This window comes from Onychostruthus taczanowskii, unplaced genomic scaffold (genome assembly GCF_017590055.1).
Source record: "Onychostruthus taczanowskii isolate IOZ18803 unplaced genomic scaffold, ASM1759005v1 scaffold158, whole genome shotgun sequence".
Classification (NCBI taxonomy): Eukaryota; Metazoa; Chordata; class Aves; order Passeriformes; family Passeridae; genus Onychostruthus; species Onychostruthus taczanowskii.
This window is the reverse complement of record NW_024498773.1, coordinates 800,631-821,792: the sequence shown is the minus strand read 5'-3', so window position 1 is coordinate 821,792 and position 21,162 is coordinate 800,631. Positions and strand designations below refer to the sequence as shown.

General features: G+C 37.1%; 1 protein-coding gene across 9 annotated transcripts in view; it reads right to left on the bottom strand.

Annotated features, from left to right (window-relative positions):
* Window positions 1-21,162, bottom strand: part of APC (APC regulator of WNT signaling pathway) — a 96,589-nt gene that overhangs the window by 53,448 nt on the left and 21,979 nt on the right. For 5 of the 9 annotated variants that reach the window (XM_041399182.1, XM_041399183.1, XM_041399181.1 and 2 more), the window contains one exon: window positions 10,798-10,950. The exons of 2 other annotated variants lie outside the window; for them this stretch is intronic. In XM_041399182.1, the coding sequence (XP_041255116.1) occupies window positions 10,798-10,932 (135 nt within the window). In that variant the 5' untranslated portion in view covers window positions 10,933-10,950. Of the gene's footprint in view, window positions 1-10,797; window positions 10,951-21,113 lie in introns of those variants that run through there. 2 more of the 9 variants (XM_041399184.1, XM_041399187.1) reach the window with 2 other exon arrangements.

The window sequence follows — 21,162 nt, the reverse complement described above, 5'->3', positions numbered from 1 at the left end:
AAAGAGGAATGCATTTCTTATGTGAAATGATAGTGTTCATTTTAATTTCCAACAATGTCATTTTCTAAATGGAAAATATTCACCCAGTGCCACCATGCTCAGGAGCTGTCACTTGCTGTAACCACTTACAGAAGACAGTACCAAGTTTTTAGTGAAAGTACACTGTCAGGTCAACTGAAGTCATCTGATTTTATACTCAGAAAGAGGGTTGTCTAAAGTAATGGCATTAACTACATGTATCATCAGCTTAATTCTACTTAAATTCTAAAAAGAAAAGTAAACAAATATTTTCTTTAATTTTCCAGGCAATTTGGATCCCGATAGAAACTTAAGAATTGCAAAGATGTAAAAATATTTCTTATTGTAAAATCATAAAAACACATAGACCCCCAACAATATAATGCCATTGCTGCTTCTTTGCAGATTAAACAAATTCATTGATATTTTAAATATCTGTGTTTTGTAGAATGCTAAATGACTTTTATAACCACATTTTTAGTTCATGTGAGCCTAAAAAGATGCTGGACTGCATTAGATGCGCAGACACTGAATTCCCAGAATTCATTACTTGATACAACTTGTAAGAATCAATTCGGCCTATGACAGTTTCTTCCATTAACACATTAGAATTTACTGAATGATCAATACACATAATTATTTTCAAAATTACTTCTATTTTGGAGGATCTAACCATTGTGCTATCTCGGGCAGTATCTACTATGCTTATCAGTGTTTTAATTCCCTGTGTCACTATCCTAATGTGACAGTCTCCTTCATGTGCCTTCAGAACAACATCACCTCTTCCCTCCTGAAAGGAATGAGTGCATGGGATACAAAAAGCCACAAAAACCATTCTGCGGATGCAAAATCCAACTAAGAGCAAGCGAAATAATTTCAGAATGAAGATGCAGGTTCTCATTAGGGGAAAAAAAATCATAAGAACATATAATGTTTCCTGTGATTACTGGTTTCCATTGCAAGACTTCTAAAGTTCAAGTGCTTACATGCTGGGTAAGGATGTGTTGAAATTATATGAAAACCAGGCAGATATGAAAAGGAAAATCCTGGGTGAATTCATACAGCACAAATTACAGAAGCTGAGAATTTACCACCAATTTCACAAATATTAACAGAGGCAAAGAAAGCTACTGCTGAATCAATCAATCCCTTTTCTCCCTATTTGTTCACCAAAAAATGCATCATTTAACTGCCGGACAACTAGACAAGACCAACTATTTTCATCTACAGTAAGGCTGTTCATTCAGGCAGTTAAAAATAGCAAATATGAAAAAAATCTGAAAGCTAACATGGCTACTCAAAGAACAAAACTAGGTAACACCATATTCTGTCCATTTTTATCATACTTGTGTGCAGAATGGGATGAATTCAAAGCCAAAAGAAGCTCACACTGACAGCAGGGACATATGTGCCGGTGTAGCCAACCTTTTAGAAAGAACCTGATTTTCAGAGTGTGAGATACTCTTATGTTACCAATGTTCTCCCTTAATAAGCAGATAAAATGTTAAATTTCTACATCTAGGTGATTCACAGCTAATGTACTAATTTTTTAAAAGCTGTATTATTTCAGAAGACAAAACACAATCAGTTACCCTGAAAGCAAAATATTTTGTTAGCTTGTATTGAGTGCATTTGGGTTTTGAGCACTGTCTGTTCAGTGCTGTCTGAGGTGTGTAACTCATAATTCTCACTTATTTCTCCCCTACTAGATTGGCTGTCCAAAGACAGTGTTTCTCATGGGGAGTCCAATTTCCAGAAAGTATGTGACCCACTCATAATGAGACCACAGTCATTCAAAGAGACAATTTAGCTAAGAAATCCCGCTGACAGAAGAAGATGGAGTTTTAGTTTACTTTTAATAATGTGAAAAATAAAAAAAATTAGTTTCTAGTAAAAAATGTTCAAGTCTTCCTGTAGACTCAATTTCTATAAAGGAGTAACTTTCAAGAGAAATACTTCATTCATTACACAAGACTATATGCCTGAAAATATGGATTTAAAAATTTCCTTTGCAGAAGCAAATTAGGAAATAACATTAGGTTATACAAATATATATTTTCATTCATCCTGGGAGAATTGAGCACACTGACTTTGGAAAGTTTTTTTGCAGAATAGGTGACGTTGTATTATAGGATGTACGGACCAATCGCAAAATCAGGATGGCATCAAACTGTAATTTCCTTAATACTTCAATTTGCAAACCCAAATAAAATGCCTTTATTTGTTTTTGGGGTTTTTGTTAGTTCTGGGGTTTTATGTCAAAAAATGAGAAGGAGTAAAAATAAGTGCAAATTACTAAGGGTTTTTTTGTAGTTTACCTCAAACACAAAGTTTGCTATTGCTACAAGAAAAGAACAGATCTGGTGGTCAAATTCACTGCAACTCATACAAAGATGAATTGCACATGAATTTTATTCATTTATGCTTTTAATTTATTGATTACCTCACACAGCTTCCTTCTCAAAAGGAGGAAACTTATTACACAAACGCCTCACTTGTTACTGTATCTTTCACTGCTCTTCAAAGCATTTCGAAATCCTTCTGCATTTCCCTTTATTGCTGGCTGGAATTTATGTTTCTGCTTAATGCTCTTCAAAATGGAACAAAAAAATCCAGTGAAGTATCAGACAAATTAAAGCAAAGCACCTCCTGTGTGCCAGACAGAGGAAAGATCAAAACATGCTTTAAAAGAACTGTAAGTTTAGAGAAGAAAAACAAGCTCTGCTAAGACAGCAGAGCCTGCACTACCATATAAACAACTCCTAAGAGCCAGGAGTACAAAATTGTTAAAAAACCTCAAACCCCTTAACTTTGGCCACGTCAGCCAGAATGCTGAAAAATCACGTCAGACAAAATGAAGTTGACTCATTAGAGTTGGCTAGAAGTTGCAAGGAAACAATGCCAGGACAAGGGCAGATTCAACACAGGCACCACTTTCTGAGGTACACTCCTTGCATAGCAATGAGCAAATGAAGAGTGTGCTAGATAGAAGGCTCTCATCACTTGGTGACACACAGGCTAATTAAGGAGGGAAAATTTATGTTCAACTGCTTCAAGCAGGAAGGAAAAAAAAGAAGTTTCTTTCACTACAGTCTGTATCCAGGTAAACCAGGATTCTTCTCCGAAGAGCAGTAAGCCAGGCATGCACAGACAGACCTAGGATGATGGGAAACAAATAAATACCACAACTGAAGGATGTAGTAGAAGTGGTAACATGACTGTAACCTCACAGCAGCATAGTACTGACATTACAGGATGATAACAGGATCACTGAATCACTCAGGCTGGGGAAAATGTTCAAGATCAGCCATTAAAGCCATCACTGGGTTAGTCCTACATGAAACCATGTCCCTCAGTGCCACAACTACACATCCTTTAAATACATCCAGGGATGGTGACTCCATCACTGCCCATGGTAGAGTGTTTCTGGGTTTGCAAACTCCTTCAGTGAAGAAATTTTCCATAACATCCCCAGCACAACTTGAGGCCATTTCCTCCTAGCCTGTTGCTTGTTACCTGGGAGAAGGGATCTACCCCCAACTCACCAACAACCTCCTGTCAGGAAGTTGTATAGAATAAGAAGGTCCCCCATGAGCCTCATTTTCTCAGGCTGAGCCTCCCCAGATTCCTCAGCTGCTTCTCATATGATTTGTGCTCTACACAAGAATCAAGAGCAAACACCATCCTTAACACTGAGAGAGACCAAACATCTTTCCAAACCAACCTCCTTCTTCTCCAACAGCAGGAACCTTGTGAGGATACATGAACAAAACCTACTGTTCATTTCTCTTGAATGTCCTCTCCTCAGATTCCCTCTGGTCTTGACTTGGAGACTTCCTAAAACCTCATCTCCAGTGGTTCTACCTCCCTTGGCAAACACATGATGCAAAACAACCTTTGTTTTGTTTGTTTTCCACTGTCTATCTCACAATGTTATTTGATGCCCTTAGATCTACAGGAAAACTACTAATTCCCTAATAACTCTCCCCATGACACTTCCGATCTTTTACTAGAACTCAACATTCATCCCATCCCTCTCCTTTTTCTGTGTCTTCACCTGAAAAGTCCCATTTTATTCAATCATGTCACTTTAGGAAGATTTTCAGATCACTTCATTTTTCTGGCACCTAATATGATGAATTCTATTAGGTCATCTCTGAGGAGCTTCATCAGAACAGAACATAATACTCATCTTCTGGATCAACATGTATTCATCCTGGCACAATGATAATCATTCTGTTTCCCTACTTATGCCCAATAACTCCCCAATTATCAGACCAACTTTGTGGATCCAAACTAAGCACTGACTGGACACTACATGAAAAAGCCCTTTCATTTTTCAGGTATTTAGAGTATTTCTAATATCTCTTTCTACGCTGTTGCCATATTAATTCAGTCCTCATGGCGTACATAAAGTTAAGACTCTTTTCTAGAAGCCATGATTCTTCTATGCTTTTGCCATGGAATTTTATTTGCCATGTATTCAATCCACTCACTCAACACCAGAAGATTCTTTTGCAACTGTTCACACTCCTGTGTTCATTTTTACCATGATGGAAATCAGTAAAACTCTTCTATCTCACTCTTTTTTCCACATGACTTAAGACTATGTTGAAAAGAAATACAGGTAATGGCAGAAATCTCACTAAGACACTATTGTATTTCTAAAGTAAAAAGAACAAGACTATTTATTCTGCACTTCATTTTCTACCTTTAAGTTGAATAATCATCAAAGAACCAGGAATCTTAAAATTTCAGACAGGGCTACTGAGATGTTCTCAGCATAGTTGAGAATACCCTCAAGTTCTCTGTAACCAGCTGCTGTGGAGATAGCATAAGACTGGTTTTAGTCCATGAAGCAACTATAATCCACTATGTTATATCTGACTTGATCTCTTAGCAGAAATAACAACATACCAAACAACTAGATCAGAAATCAGATTCTGGAATCCAGTTCTGGAAACATTACTAATATTCTTATGTGCAACAGGATACACTAAGAAATGTATTTGTACTACATTCAAGATTCACATAAAACATCTCAGGCTATACAGCAGTTTAGTTACTACACGTAGCCTACTCACTAACAGCAATTCCAGACCAAATATATCCATTTTAACATAGTTCAGCATTCTCATCTAAATGGTATGTTTTCATAGCTTAATGTAAATTTTCAGTTGTATTTTTCGATATATGCCTAGGCAAAACATTTCAATGTATGCAATGCCAACCAAATGAAGATAAAATGAAAAAAGGAAAAGGGAGGATGCAGCTAAAACCACTCTCCCTTTGCACAGGGATGGAAAAGTGATGTCATTGGACACAGTAAGTATTCCCAGCAAAATGCGTAATTTCTAGTATCTTTGAAGAAAAACTGTTGCTAGATTTCTGAAGATGCTATTGCAAACTTGAGCATCTCTCAAAAGTATTCAACTACTTGAGGAAGTACACACACAGACAGATGGAAACTGCATGTGCATTATAGCACATGACAGTATGTTAAGCAGTGTGTATTAGAGGTCTCTGTGAATATGCTGGGCTTCAAATTCTAATTTGCAAGCACACAGCTTACCACACTACATTGAACCAAAAATTGCTGTGACAATTAGAATATCACCTCCAGCACCTTCTATGCTTTATGATAAGGATCAATAAACACTGATGATCAGAGACAGCTGATAAGAACAAAACAGGTTTTCAAGATTAAATATCAAGAAGTGATGGCTATGCAGAGAGTGAGGCCAACAAATGTGGTTTGTCAATTTAAAAGAAAATGGAATCACCTGCTTACCTGATCAGGGAAACATCTTATAAGAGTTAGTCATTCCTAAAGAGAGAATGGTCCAGTAGACATTTACAAGGAAACCTTAAGTTTAGTCAAGGGGCATAATGGGTACAAATAGCATCTGAAATCTTACTCCTAAAAATGGGTGTGATTAAGCCATGAGTATGCCTGATCAGTAAAGGATCAGCACATTTAAACTTTTTCTTTTAACTCTTATGACTTGGAGATCACAAAGTGCAGCTCCCATGTCAAAAACAGTACAAGACAATTAAGTTAGATTCTGGAACATTCTGAACATCCAACGTCCCTTTTTTATAGACAAACATTGACTAACAAGGTTCAATCTCCAATCAGCACATTTTCTCTTCTTAAAATGAGACAAACAAGCTACTGTAGCTGCTAAATTACTAACTTGCTGGTCAATCTGCTATTCCTGATAATAATGATCAGGACAAAGATAATATTTTGTACATTCGTTCTTTCCAATAGGCATAAAAATATATAATGGGAAGTTGAATTTGCAGATAAAGCGCAACTAAATAATATTTAGACATAAAAGTATACTGTAGTTCTAATACAATATAAGCTTTCTCACAATTTTTTCAAAGCCATCATGTCAGAATATGAAAACCAGGCCCCACGGCATCTACTTTAGCATTGTTTTTACCTTTAGTTCTGTGAATTTGAGTATTAATTCATCAACATCCTAAAGTATGCAAAACACTGAAATAAATATGGGATATTATACTCTAGAGACTTAATATTCCTTTCGCTACCACATTAAATTACCGTAGCTTAATATTTTACAAACACATCCAAAATAAAAATCCTCAAAATAAAATATCTTCATTCTTGCTTTTTTATTTAGTGAAAATATATTTGAATCCAACATAATAGCATTGCAAGTTTTATTGCCCAGTTGGCTTATTAGCAGAAGAAACTCACAAACAACATCAACATCAAAAATAAATCAGTCTCTGGATCTGCAATGGATGTGATAGTAATGAACTCTCCAGGACTATGTCCTTTAAACATTAATCCCTTCAAACACACTAATTAAATAAAATTAAAAAAACCCACAGAAAATTATTAAAACTAAAATGTTTATATGAAGAAAATTATCTGTCTAAACATCAGCCTCCAGAACACATGAATGAACAGCTCATAATTTTCTGAAAGGAGTTTAACCACTACTATGTTTCTTTATGGTGTGTATTTATCTGGTTAGAGCACTTCTCAAAAAAATCAACAAATTTGAATCCCTTCTAGCAACAGTCTTATTATTTAATTTTTGATACATGTGGACACAATACAGAAGACACTGAATAAACTGAGAAGCCATATGTACAATATAATTTTAAGTGCACTATATGAAAATAAAAGACACAACGTTTTGCTCACAGAGCATCACATATACTAAAAATGGCTTTCTTACACATGATATCATGAATTACTGGTTTACTATAAAATCAAAGCATTCAAACATTGAGTGTGGAAATCAAACATGATGTCACTCTTATGCAAGTTCTGGAGGTTAAGGTGAACATACCAGCTTCTCCCCAGGTTTTATACAGGGAAAAATGCTGATATTAATTAGCTTTGACATTAAAAATAAATAAATAAATAAATAAATAATATCCTTAAAGAGAAAAACACTAGTCTTCCACAAGAACCAGGCAGGAAAGTCTCACAAAAAGTCTTTTGCAAATGTGGGAGACATGTAGGTATATGCACAAAGTAGTACCGCTGACATTGGATTACCTCTTGTCTCTCCATGAATTTTACAGGTTTTGAATTCAGATAAAACTGTTTATATTTTTTCTAAATTTGCCCACAGTCTGTGTTTTATGCAGTTACTGTTACATCTAGATACTGACACCACTTTTCTTATTTACAGGCCAACATTGTTATTTCATTGACCATCAAACAGGGTATTTGTTGATTTAGAGAGAACATTTTATCATACCAAACTGCTGTATTTCATCTGACAGTAAGCCAATAAAAACAACTGAATTTCCCAAGTTAGTCATAATACTCTGAGGGATTTCTTTTGTTTGAACACTTAATCCCTAGGGCAACAGAAATTAAAAAATCAAGTGGAGATTGTTTTACTGATAATTTTGCCCCTCCCCCCCACCATCATCACATTTCTCTTTGTTTACCCATCCTGTTGTTTTCTGGTCAGCAAATGGAGTTTTCACTTTTAAATAAGAGCTTTATTAAAGCTCTTATTTAATTTTTAAATAAGAGATTTATTAAAAAGGAAGTATTCAGAGATAGTTCTTATATAGGTCAGTAGTAGTTTATAATAAATACATGTACAAGATAAGCTCATGTTAAGCTTTTAATTCCTGTATGATTACCTTAAAATTCTGAAATGAAGGGATTATAAAGATGGGGCACACAATGTTTTAACACTGATACTTCCAAAATCAAATTCTTTAAATATTGTCTTTAAAATGCCCTTCCTAACTACTGCCCTTCACAACTGATTAATGAATGTAAGGAAATGAGGAGACAAAAAAAGCAGCAGTCCAAAGCATCACTGTGAGATGTCTCTGCACTGGGCCACAGACTAAAATTCAGATTACAAGACCAGGGATGTTTGCCATGGAGCCACATCTTGTCATCCCCACTGCTGCTCCCTGGCTAATATCTGGGCTTTCACTTGGCAGGAGGAGTTGCAAGGGCTCTATGACACTCCTGTACTCCAAAAGGATAATTTTTTCCCAAGACATTTGGATATATATATATATATATATATATAGTGTATATATTTATATATATACACTGTATATGTATATACTGTATATATATATCTTGGTAGCCAAATGTCTTTCAATCCTGACTGCTCTCGCTCTGCTAATGACTTTGCTTGTAATTATCCCTAATTATGGCACTGGAACTGTACAAACCATGTAGTTTCTTTCGGTGCAAAAAAATCAAACACATACTTTCTCCAAAAGGCTGCAAAACTAAAATTATCTTCCAATTTAAGAGAATCCTGGAATGATCCCCATCAAACTTCACCCACCTGCTCCAATCTGACCTCAAGATCATTCCCACACCATCCTTCAAGTACGAGTCAAATCAAAACTATTTTGTGAACCTTTACAAGAAAAGGGTCTGAAGCAAACACGGGAAACAGACTAAGATTCTTAGTTCAGGTGCAGGATCAAATACACCTGAGGAATGAACCCCTGATTTCCTAATAGAACATGGTTAAAAAAGAAAAAATCTAATTAATCTGAACAATCTCTTCTCCACCCATCCCCCAAAATGAAAAGAAACATACTAAGTTAGTTATTTTTGTTGGAGGTTTTTTTGTGTTACATTCCTTAGATCTAGAAGGGAACTTTGGGACAGAATAAAATGAGACCTCTATTCTGCATATGTTCATAAGCACACAGGAGTGTAATAAAGCCACTTTCTGTTTGGTGGTCTGCAAGATTAAATGTAAGAACATAAAGCCATTCCACATCCCAAATTAATGCCCGAGAGACCAGTTTGTACACCTGGACTGGCTTTAGGTCACTGAAAATTTGATTATCTTCACAAAAGCTAGAAAAACCTCTAGCAAACAACCAAAAAACAAAACACCTGTAAGTGAAGAAGAAGAGGAAAAAAATTTTTACTCTTTTTTGTAAAACTAACAGGAAGATCATCTGTCCTGTTCTTCCCCTCCTGAATTTAGACTGCAATGACAAGGAGTGGAAGGGAGTTACTAACAAATTTGTTGTAATATTATCTTAAGAAAAATAATATAAATGAAGGAACTAGTTTTCAGACGTGTAACTCAGCAAATGAACATTTTTCCTGCAGCTGTTAATGACAATCATTTCAAGTAGCTGGTATAAAGGATTATATTATATAAAGGGTTATAATTTCCTTTTAATTTAGGTATCAAAGCCGTTTTCATTTTACACTGCAATGCAAGGATTAAATGTATCTGAAATATCGATGCTTTCTTGAAGTGTTGTAATTAGTGTGTCAGAAAGGAGAATTTTACTTCTTACAGTGCATTTTTCTTACAGTCTATATGCTAGAGGAGAAGAATATTGAGTTCAAATATTTTAAATTGCTATATTAATCAAATTACCATATTTTAAAAATTAAACATTGGTTGTAAATGAACAGTAAGTCTGTCATAAGAAGATCAGGAAGCAAGGAGATGGAGAAAAAAAAAAGTGTAATATTTAGAATATGCCTACCCTATATGGGAGTATACACAGAAATACCAACAATTTCTGAGCCCTTCTAACTGAGGAACCAAAAGCAGACTGGTTTTGCTGGCTGCTAGCAAAAAGCAGCAGGATTTGTTAGCTTAGGAAGAGTACTGCATTAATGCAGCTCTAATGCTTGTGAAATTCTGCCTTGTTCAGTATCATGGATCACATAGATGCAGCTGATGTTGTATCTTCCTACTGATTAAAATCCATCTAAATTCCACTTGAGCGTAGTGTTTGCTCTTGGATGGGTGGCTCTGAAGGTCTACATTCAGCCAACACAAAGCAACAGGAACTGATCTGGGTGAAGTATTAATTTAGGCTTTGGGAGAGATTGGAGAACTTGTAGGTTTATGTTAAAAGAAACTTCTCCAGTTAAGACATTAAATATTGTAATTATAGTAAACCCCCACATTTTTAAAATTACCTGAAAACACTGAAAACCTCCAGTGTTTCCCACATTTTCAAGAGCCAAACAATACTTGGCTTTGTCAGCCTTGGTCAGCACTCTGGACTTCCTGCTGGGAAGCACAGCTGTGCTAAAATGGTAGTGCTTATCACAGCATGCTGGGAGCTGTTTTTAGAAAACAGTTTTGAAATTAAAAAATAATAATAAAGAAATGTAGCTTTGATAGCTTTTCCTTTACACAACCTGGAAAAGGACTTCCATAGGAATCTAAAAAGCACACAAAACTCTCTGAGCGATTCCCAGTCTATGACACAAAGGGCAGTGACAGAAACCCCACAAAGGCACAGAGCTTGCAATACCTTCATAGTGGATGCCTCGGTTTCCAGTTTTGTGAGGTGATTTGAGTTATCCTCTAGCTCTTGCCGAAGGTTGGAGTTCTCCATCTTTAATGCCTCAACTTGCTTTAACAATTGATCATATGAAGCTGCGGCCATCCTGGGCTACCCTCAGCCCTTAAAAAAGTAAGAGAAAATATTAAATTTAAGCATTTTAGAAAAAACCCTTCACTACCTGAATGTATCTAACCACAAAATCATCTCTCTCTCCCATTTACCACATGACTTTCTAAACATTTAATTTAAATCCATTGCACCAAACTGTTAATGACTAGAACTAGTGCCAGATCAGGACTTTTTTGTTCTGTGGGCTTTCATTTGGTGTGCATGATTAAGCAAATGAATAAAGTTCATTGTCAATTACATCAGATATTAGGGGAAGCTAGAATACATGAAAGAAAATCACTGCATCACACAAAAGCATCTTTACTACTGGCACTTCAGTTTCAACATGGAGAAATTGCACATAATAGACCATATATAGTAATTTTTGGATAGATAACAAGCATCTCCATACATATCTAAAAGATGATGACTGCCTACTTATTTTAGGAAATGAATGGTAGTCACAGATGTTCAGTGTTCCTAGGAATAGCACACACTCTGAGGGAGATGCTATATGAAAGGAAATCAGTAAATATTGGGCAATTTTAACTGAAAAAACTCCACATCATCAAATGTAATAAATATGTAGATATTTTGTAAAAATATCCTTCAAGGCACAAGATTAAAACAAATTTCTTCCACACAAAATGGTCATACTGCACCATTTAATTTAAAGATGAAAGGCTACTCTTGATATCAAGGCATCCTATACTGTTTTCAGTAAAACTGTAACACAGTCCCAGAACACCAGCACAACTACTCAGCCATCATATATGAGAAAGAAACAAATGCTTCAATTTCAATTATGAACTACAAATTGTTCCCCACTTTCCAAACCAAAAGCTGGCAGAGTTGTTAATCTAACAATGTAAGTTAAATAAAACATGGCTAATGAATGTTTGAAGCTCTTCAGAATTAATGCTATCAGTTTCTTATTCATCAGCCATTACAGAGAAAAAAAGGAAGCCTAGCACTTCACATAAAACAAGTTACCCTTCCATTGTTCATTGCAGACATTTCCCAAGTATGTGGCTTGTAACTCAGAGGAAAAAAAACAAAAAAACCCAAAACCTTACAGGGAAACATTCCCTTTCATCATTACTTCAGAAAAGATAAAGCAATTAAAAGCTATTATTTATAGCATTTTCATTGTAACCTCTGACTGAACATTGACCTGCTTGTGTAACCCCTTATAAATCATGTTTCCTCTTCCCAATGAAACGTAATTGAATTATCCAGTCTACCAAAAATAAAGTAATATTATTCAAAAGTGTTATAATTCCTCAGTACAAAATTTGAAAATTCTGTTTAAACTTTCTAAACTTAAACTGAAGAAAATGTAAAGAAGAGTACACCACTGAAGCAAGGAACAATAACTAAAGCTGTAGTGCAGTTGATATGACTGGTTTATTTCCTTTCCAAGCACCTGCCACCATCAGAGAAAAAAGAAGACACCTGCCACTTACGAAATCATGACTTCCATGAACAAAAAGAATCTGTATAATTTACTTTTCAAAATTTGGTCATGCTTTACTGAAGACCTCATTTTTGAGAAATAAAGGCAATCTGAAATAACTACTCTGCAATGTGAATTACCATCAGCCTATTTCACCTACAAGGTTGAGTCTTGTCAAGGGGAGTTGTAGCAAAAACAAAACAAATACACAAACACCAAAAAACCACTAAGGACAGACTGTTTCTATTTCATGTATGCCTTTATCTATTAGGTAACAGTTTCCATTATTATTAAGAAAATTAATAGCTGTGGTTCATATTTCAGAACACACTGCATGCACAAGCCCAAAGAAAGGCAGACAAAAGTGAAGAAGAATGGAAACTTTTCCCCATTATTTGCCACAAATTAGCACTATATTGTAACATTGACAGAATATTTTTACTGAAGTATATCAGTAAAATATATCACATTTATTCATCTACATGTCATTTACAGAATCTGCTCTGCGTCACACAGGACATGCATTTTCTAGATAAGAGTATATTTTTCTCCCATTGCTATAACTCATTACTAATATGAAAGGAAAGGTAATAACAAATAAATATCCAGTTTTTCCATTTCCTGTCCATTTTTAGAAATTCTAACATACAGATTTGAAATTTAGAACAATCAGCCCCATTAACAAGATGCGTACACACAACAAATGAAATGGAGAAAAATGGATGAGGGGAGAAGCTATGGTAGAAAGACATAAATTGCATAGCTCTGGTATTTTATATGCATAATAAACTTAGGTGTGTTTTTGCTAAATGAGTAAGGATCCTAACGGAGAGATTTGGTTTGGCTTTCCACCCTTCTGATCTAAGTTCCTAAGCTTCCTTTATTCCCGTAACATGAAAGTAGAACATCTCCACTAAGAGACAGCATCCTACCTCAGACGAGGATTTACTTCCTGATTTATTAAAATATCAAGCTTTGTGGGTTTTCACATAAAAAAAAAAGTTAGCTGATTACCACAAAATAAGTAACCCAAAACATTGTTTTTTCTGCTAAATAAATGTCCAAAGAAAGTGACACTGTCACCACAGCTGCAACAGAGATGAACAGAAAAACCGTAATAGGTAAGGAGCAGTTCAAAGACACAAAGATGACACAGGGCAGTGCTGAGAGCCAAATTATTGGGCTGGAGGCAGGCTGTCAGAAAAGTTCCCCCAGAACTAGACTGTGACAGGCATTTTAAAATGTTTTACTACTGACTTTGGCACAAGAAGTAGCATCAAAACTTGCTCCCATAAATTCAAGAGGTTGCACAAGGTCAGACTCCACGTCATACACAATGAATTTGATGAATTGAGAAATAAAGCAGTAGAAACAGGGTGGAATTGCAGAGCATAGCAACGCAGGGTCACTCACAAAGGAATCCCAAACTGGAGAAGCAAAGCCTCTCAGCAGCCAGAACGCAGGGCAGCCTGCGCTTCCAGTGAGACTGGCACGAGGAGAGAAAACACAATTCCCAGAGTTATCAAATAATTTTACAAAGAGGTGGGTAAGAAAAGTGAATTTAAGTGGGTGCAGAGAAAGATGTGAAGAGATCGGGGATGACAGAGTATCTCAGACGAGATTAGCCAAGCAAATGGTGGCTGCCTCAGCACATTAAAGGCTAGAATGACACAGTCATACTTTGCTATTAGGGAGCAGACAACACTGAAGAGGGAGAGCAACATTTATGTTAAAACACAATACCGACACAGAAAAAATGATTGTAAATCGGTCATTTATCAACCTAGGCTGGCAACATTAATTAGAACTTGTAGTTCAGTGGGATCCTTGCCAAGCATACTACACAAGGAGCCAGACTTCATGGCTCAAGAAATTCAATCTTGTATTCCTAAACCTCAATACAGACAAAATGCTGTACTTATTTTTGATATCTCCAAGATATTTGCTTCTTCTTCTGAAATAATGCAGTGCCAAAGTATTTCAGAAAAGATACCATTATTTAATTTTAAAATGGGTGAAACTGACAAAGGTAATGTATGAGCAAAAGCAGCTTAGGCTTTCTGATGCTGAACACTGCGTCAGCTCTCAGGTACGTGATTTGTAGAATGAAATCCCAGGGCTCCATTACACATAAGCTGGTCCACATATGAGATAAACCCCTCAAAATTAAAATCTGCCTCTCTTCTGAAAACACATTTTTAACAACTGCCTCAAACTTGACACATCAGATCAGAATTCAGGTCCCAAAATGATCCTAGGATTTATGCTCTGAACAAAAAATAATTATAAATTAAAAAATAATTTATCAATTATATATGATATGTTTTCTATATGCTTCTTATGCTGACAGAACCGTCAGCATAAATAGAAACTGTACCATTTCACCCCCTTTTGAAGTTTCTCAGTGGTTAAATTACTTGCCTTGAGGAAAGAGTTAAACTCTGGACCCTCTTGGCCAGACAGCTTCCCTAGCCACACCACACCTCATTTGGAGCAGAATTAACCAGCCCATGGGAAAACAAGGAATACCTTAGACATGGCTCATGAGTCTGAAGCTCTACCACTACACATGCAAACATGTTCAACACCACCAGTGTCAGAATCAGCTGGATCAAGAATAAAACATCTCTTCTTTCCCCCACTACAGTGAGGGAGAATGGAAGAACTCTGACCTTCAGAATCCATTCCACATTACACCCAGCCCAAGGGAAAATGCATCACAAATGCAACACAACCCACCTTTGTGAAATTCAGTATTATGCTTCAAGTCAAGCTCCCTTTTACACTCTCAACTGCATTGTTTCTTCACAAAGTGGTCATCAAAGGCAAGAATAGATCCTGAGTTCTCTAGACTTACTCTGAAAAATAACTGTCTCAGAATACAGAAAGTTTGAAATTCAATACCCTCATGAAGGAGACACCAAAAAACCTAGCTGCGCTACTTCCCCGACCCATATTTCTCATCATTAAGAAGCTTCTTCTCCATCTCCTATCAGAGTAAGGGGAAATTGTGACAAGAAATTTCATGCTTTACTGAATCAGCACTCTGCATGAATATACATATCAAAGATGAATTTCAAGCTGGATAGAACTCTTTTATGCACTAAAATCAAAATTAATGAGAAGCCTAAATTTATGCAAACATACTGTTAAGATTTAGATATGCATTTTCCTATATTAAGAAAACTGCACCAGTAGCCACTGCCCAAATAGGAATTTACATGCAATCATTTTGCTCTCACATCCCAAGCAATAGCAAAAAATGTAATGTTGCCTGAAAACTTAAAATTCCTTAACTGATCAGAGCCTTCTTCTTTGAAATCAGCAAGCGTATATACTCAATATGTCCTGAAGAAGTTCTACTTAAGAACCCAAACAATTTGTCATATAATAAATCTCCTTATGAAAATATTTCAGTCCCATTACTGCTTTTATGCATGAAATCTATTAACACTACCATCCCATTGCACTACCACCAGCAAGCAATTTACTCCTATGCTCTGTAACTCAGATTTTTCACAATGTTGTTTATCTTATTAATGTAACAAATTTAACTCTACACATAAATACAATGTATCTACATGCTTATAAATGTTTATCTTTTTGATCTTTGTATCCAAATTCTGCAATTTTTTTTGTATCTACATTGTCCAAAGTTCATGAATATCTAAAACATAATTTAGTAAGGCTGGGAAGGACTATCAACTCAGATATCTTTCTACAGGCACAAATTCTATGCAACTCTTCAGTCCAGAGTTCAGTATCTCATCCTTGCTATTCTTTACCATTCTGTCAATTTTTGTCATTCATTTATAGGAATGTGTCTAATGGGGAATTGTTTCTTCAAGGGCACACTACACTGAATTCAGAGAGGAAATGCTGACATTGTCATGTCTCATGACATTTTTCCAATTGGTTACTGTAAACTACCTTTAAAAACAGATTATTTTCAAGCACTAGGTCTAGGGGTTCTGACAAGCAGTGGTTGTGGATAGTGGTGGGGTGGCCGGGAGGGCTGTGCTGGTGCCTTCCCAGCTGTCAGCTCCACCCATCTCCTCCACGGTTCCCACCCAGGGAAGAGCTCAGCTGCTCAAGTGGCAGCTGCTAAACCACTGCAGATTACTGCTCGACTGCCAAGGTAATCTGAAATAGGTGTCAGTGTAAGCTTACTGGGCTCGGTCATTAGCCACGATGCTTCAGCAGCTGTTGCAGAGCTATTTCCAAAAGAGGGGCAAGGCTGACAGACAGGGGCAAAAAATCCAGTACAGCTGTTCCAAGCTAAGTTCCTTAAGTAGACCTTTTTCATGCAGCTTCCTTATCTATATACTCATAAGAAAGAAGTGTGTGGGGGTTTTGCTGTTCTTATTTTGAACATACCAAACCACGCCAATTTGCATTAGTTCAATTTCTCTGTTGACTGAATACTGTATTGAATTTTCCATTATTTTGTTTGAAGCTTGCCTTCAGGTTTTCAGCTCTGGCAAAATACCAGCACTCCAAGTACTGTGTTCAAGAACTTATCAAAAATGAGTATCACTGCGTCAGGGATCATCTTATCCATTTCGGTTCAGGCAAGGTTTCAAGGTTTGCCAATCTAAAACTGTTTATTCTTCACTGGCATTGTCTAAATCTCTCCTTCCCTATTCACTGAAAAATACTCCACTGGACTCAAATCATAAAAGCCCATTATCCCGATTCCCTCCAAACAGCAGAAAAAAAAAAAAAATTCTGCCTTCTCCAGCATCACACTGAAAAACTATGTTATTTCCATCTGGTGATGAGTCCATCCTTTACTAAAATGGCTTTTGTTGCCAACATATTTGATCCTCCTATCCCCACCCGAATTTAAGAACAACCCCTCAAACTTCGAGTCAGGAGCAGCTGAAAGGGAAGCCATTTTGTTTGGGTTCTCTTCAACTGGGCAATGGGAGCACACAAACATAATGAGCTGTCTGGAAGTGGCTTTGAGTGTGGCTAGAGACAACGAAGAAAATACTCAGCCCAGAATGAGAACTGCCCATGAGCAGAGCAGCAGATCTGTTCATGTTCTCATTCACTCCGCTTTAGCACACCTAGGTGATCAGAGATGGAGGAAGGAGTATAAAAAGCAATCATCACAGAAACTGCTCTTCATCCAGTTTCTTTTAGCTACAAGGGCTTTGATAACAGAAAATTAACTGCAAGTTATATAACACTACTCTTTTTAATAAATTTGAAAAGGATGACATTGAAGACAATTGATAACAATCTCTAGATTATGTGTAGTGTGGATTCCTGGGGTCTTCAACCATGTAAAAAAAAAGCAAAGGCAAGATGAAGAGCCATTACTGTTACCAGTTATCCTAACACAACTTGTGAAAGCGTTAGTCCCTTTAAAAGAGGACCACACAATTTTCTCTAAACTCCAGTTGCATGAAGAATATTTTCTTTTTTGTTATTTTGTCCACTTCTGCATGAAGGCTAATTTGTGGACAGCAGACTAAAACAAATGTTACTATACCCAACCTTCCTAAATCCTTTTGAGTGGGATTTGGGTAAAGACTGTGGTTTTGTGTTTAATTCTTTCAGAAATTAATTCATAACTTGGCAAGAGCTTTCAATCTATGATTGTATTTTGGGATACTTCTGTAAATTCAATACTTGGCCTGTACTCACCAACCATGAACAGAAGCATCATCTGTTCACTTTAACCAAAAGGGATAAGTGATCCATGTTCTCAGCATTCCGTAAAAGACCATGAGGAGAAGGAATGAGAACACCATGGTCTGAACTCTTGTATGCCTCATTACATGTCAAGTATGATAAAGGTCAAGTGTGTGTTTGCGTGAAAAACAAAAATAACTTATTGCTTGAAATGTCACTAAAGAATGCTAACAATGAAAAAAAAACTTATTAATACAAAAAGAGTAAAATCAAGAAGTCATACGTTTTAGGGTATGAACTGTCAAGTTCAGCTTCTTAACACTGTCAAGAAAATTCCCACTTCTTCCTTTACAACTCTGGGTTGGGAAGTTCCTTAGCTGGTTAGTCATGCTGTATTCAGAATATGACTGTGAAAATTCGAAACATGATTTGCATTTAAATACTATATTGAACACAAACCACTCCAGACATCATTTGAATCATAACTTACACTGGATCAGGAATGATTCACAAGCCTGAACACTCATCGTTCAAGATGATCATCTTTGTAATTCATGACTAATTGTGTATGCCCTCACTGCACATGACTTGCTCCTGTTTACTTCTACATTTCTCGTAATCTTTAAGGATCCAATTCTAGAAAGTTTAAGCTATTAAGACAGGTATTTCTTTTCCTATTTTACCTGAAAACATAAACTCAAAACAATTAATGTGAAATAAATCAGTTATAATTAAAAACATTGCACATACTATAAAAATTCTATTATATATTATAAAAATAATTTACAATAAATATTTCTCCATCAGGGCAATCTTCAGGGTTCCCTTCAGCACTTTTAAAGACCAGAAGACCATTTGTCCTGCAGGAAATGTATCAGCCCCTGATCACACAGGTCTTGCGTGAATTTCGGAAAACCATGAGTGGAAACTACATCTTTGCTAACAATAACTTACCATCATGGTACACTATTAGTAGTATGGCCTATTTTCAACAGGATTTTGCCACTCTGATAATAAATAAAAATTACCATATGTCTTCAACATAAACATTTTACCAATTAAATCAAGATGCACACTGAAATCCAACACAAGAATTTAGAGATCAAGGGAACCAATTGTAGCCACATGCATTTCCAACTTATGCTGTATCATTCCATGCTGATATAACAATGGTATACTGTGACAAGACGTATTAGAAAATTTATCATAACCAAGTATTTTGTATTTCATGGATGATGTTTAGTAAAGTTTGCACCCATAAATAAATTAAAGTATTATATTTAAAAGTGATCTTTTATTCAAGTTATCATTTTAAGAGTGTGACGTATAGAACTACTACAGTGGTTACACAGAATGATACTATCTAAGAGTTAAAAAAGTACAGGAAGAAGCATCACCATAATAACCACCATAATCACTACTGTGCTTTTGTCACTCTCTTTCCTTTTAGAAAAAAAAAGTGGTGAAAACACCTTTGCATCTTCTGTTTCTTTTAACATTTAAGCAATTGTAAGGGAGATTCAAAATGCCAAAGCAGAAATATCTACTATCACAAATTTACCTTTTGAAACCAGTTATTCCAAACAGTAAGTTCTCGAGTGATATTTTAAAATGTAATATTATCCAAAACCTCTCTAACTGATAAAACACAGGAGATTCATTATTCTAAAAATAATGCTGTATATATAGAAATTTTTTTGAGGGGATATATAAAGCAGGTATTTAAACTGAGGCTTTTCATTATCAAACCTATTTTGTGCATCACTGTATTTAACAGAACCGAGAAGATGAGTGTTTTAATAGTTACTTCAAGTCTCCTTAAAAATACAGAAAAGTCTGGTTCCAGGAAATGGCTTTCAGTATACATGCTTATGTATATTTTCAAAGAACTATAATCTTGACAAAATATTCATAAATCTATTACCTGTATTACATAGCAGAAAAAACTAACTAAATGGTGAAAAGACAGTAGGAAAAAAAATTAAGAACCATTTGCAATACAACAAACAGCAAAGGGTGGAAGAAGTACTTAAAAACGGAAATAGATCTATATCACGTATGCACTGAAATTTACTGAAAATACTTCTATGCAAACTAAGAAGCTATGTGTTTCTTGCTACGCCTTTAAAAGGCATTTTTCAGGGTATGACTCTCCAAATCAAGTCAAAACTGGGCCCTACTGGTCCTCTGAAGAAAATCCTATCAAACGAAAAATGCCCCTTACAGCCCACAGACAAGGTCCTCCTCCATGTGAGTCGACAGGAAGAATATCGTGTCTTGACACAAAACCCGAAGAGGATGAAATGATCTGGCAGCATATGTGTCCTCCAAAAATCGCCACATATTTTTGCAAAAAGCAAGGAGCGCTCTGCTAGCAATGACCTAATTACTAGCATAAAAGCTGCGTATCTGACAAAGGGGAAGAAAGGACCCACTGCTTCATACATAATTTATTAAGATTTCCCACAGCATTCAGGTTAAGTCGCGGACCCAAGCACCTCTTTGTGATGTTAAATAAATCTGTGAGAAGTCAGCGGATCCCAGGGCGCGCCGAGGGCGCAGCGCTGCCCCCCGAGCGCTCCCGCCGGCCGCCCACCCGCGCGTCCCCCGCGCTGCGGCAGCGGAGGCGCCGCCGCCGCCCGTCCCTAACAAAGCCGGGCCGGTGCCACCCGCGGGCAGCGCCTCGCCGCCCCGCGAGGGGCACCTCCAAGGCTCTGCCCGCACCGAGACCCCTGCTCGCCGCCGCTCCCCTCCTCCTCCCGGCCCCGGAGCCCGCGCGGGGGTTCCGCAGGGCTTTGTGCCTCCGGCCGACGCGGCGCGCTGCGCTCGGTCCCGCCGGCGGCGGCGCCCCAACACGCCCGCCCGTCCTGCGGCTTCGGGGCTCCCCTCCCCGCCGCGCGAAAGCCTTTTCTCGCATCCCCAGTTTTTTGGTTTTTCTTTTTGGTTTTCGGAGGGAGAGGAGTTGCTTTTTTTTTTTTCTTTAACCCGCGAAACCGCTTCCTCCCCCCTACCCTTGCCCGTCCCGGGCACGGCGAGCCTCGCCCGCGCGAGAAGCCGCCGCCGCCGCCGCACTCACCCCATGGCCGCGGCCGCCGCGCCTCCATCCCCGCGCCAGCGCCAGCGCC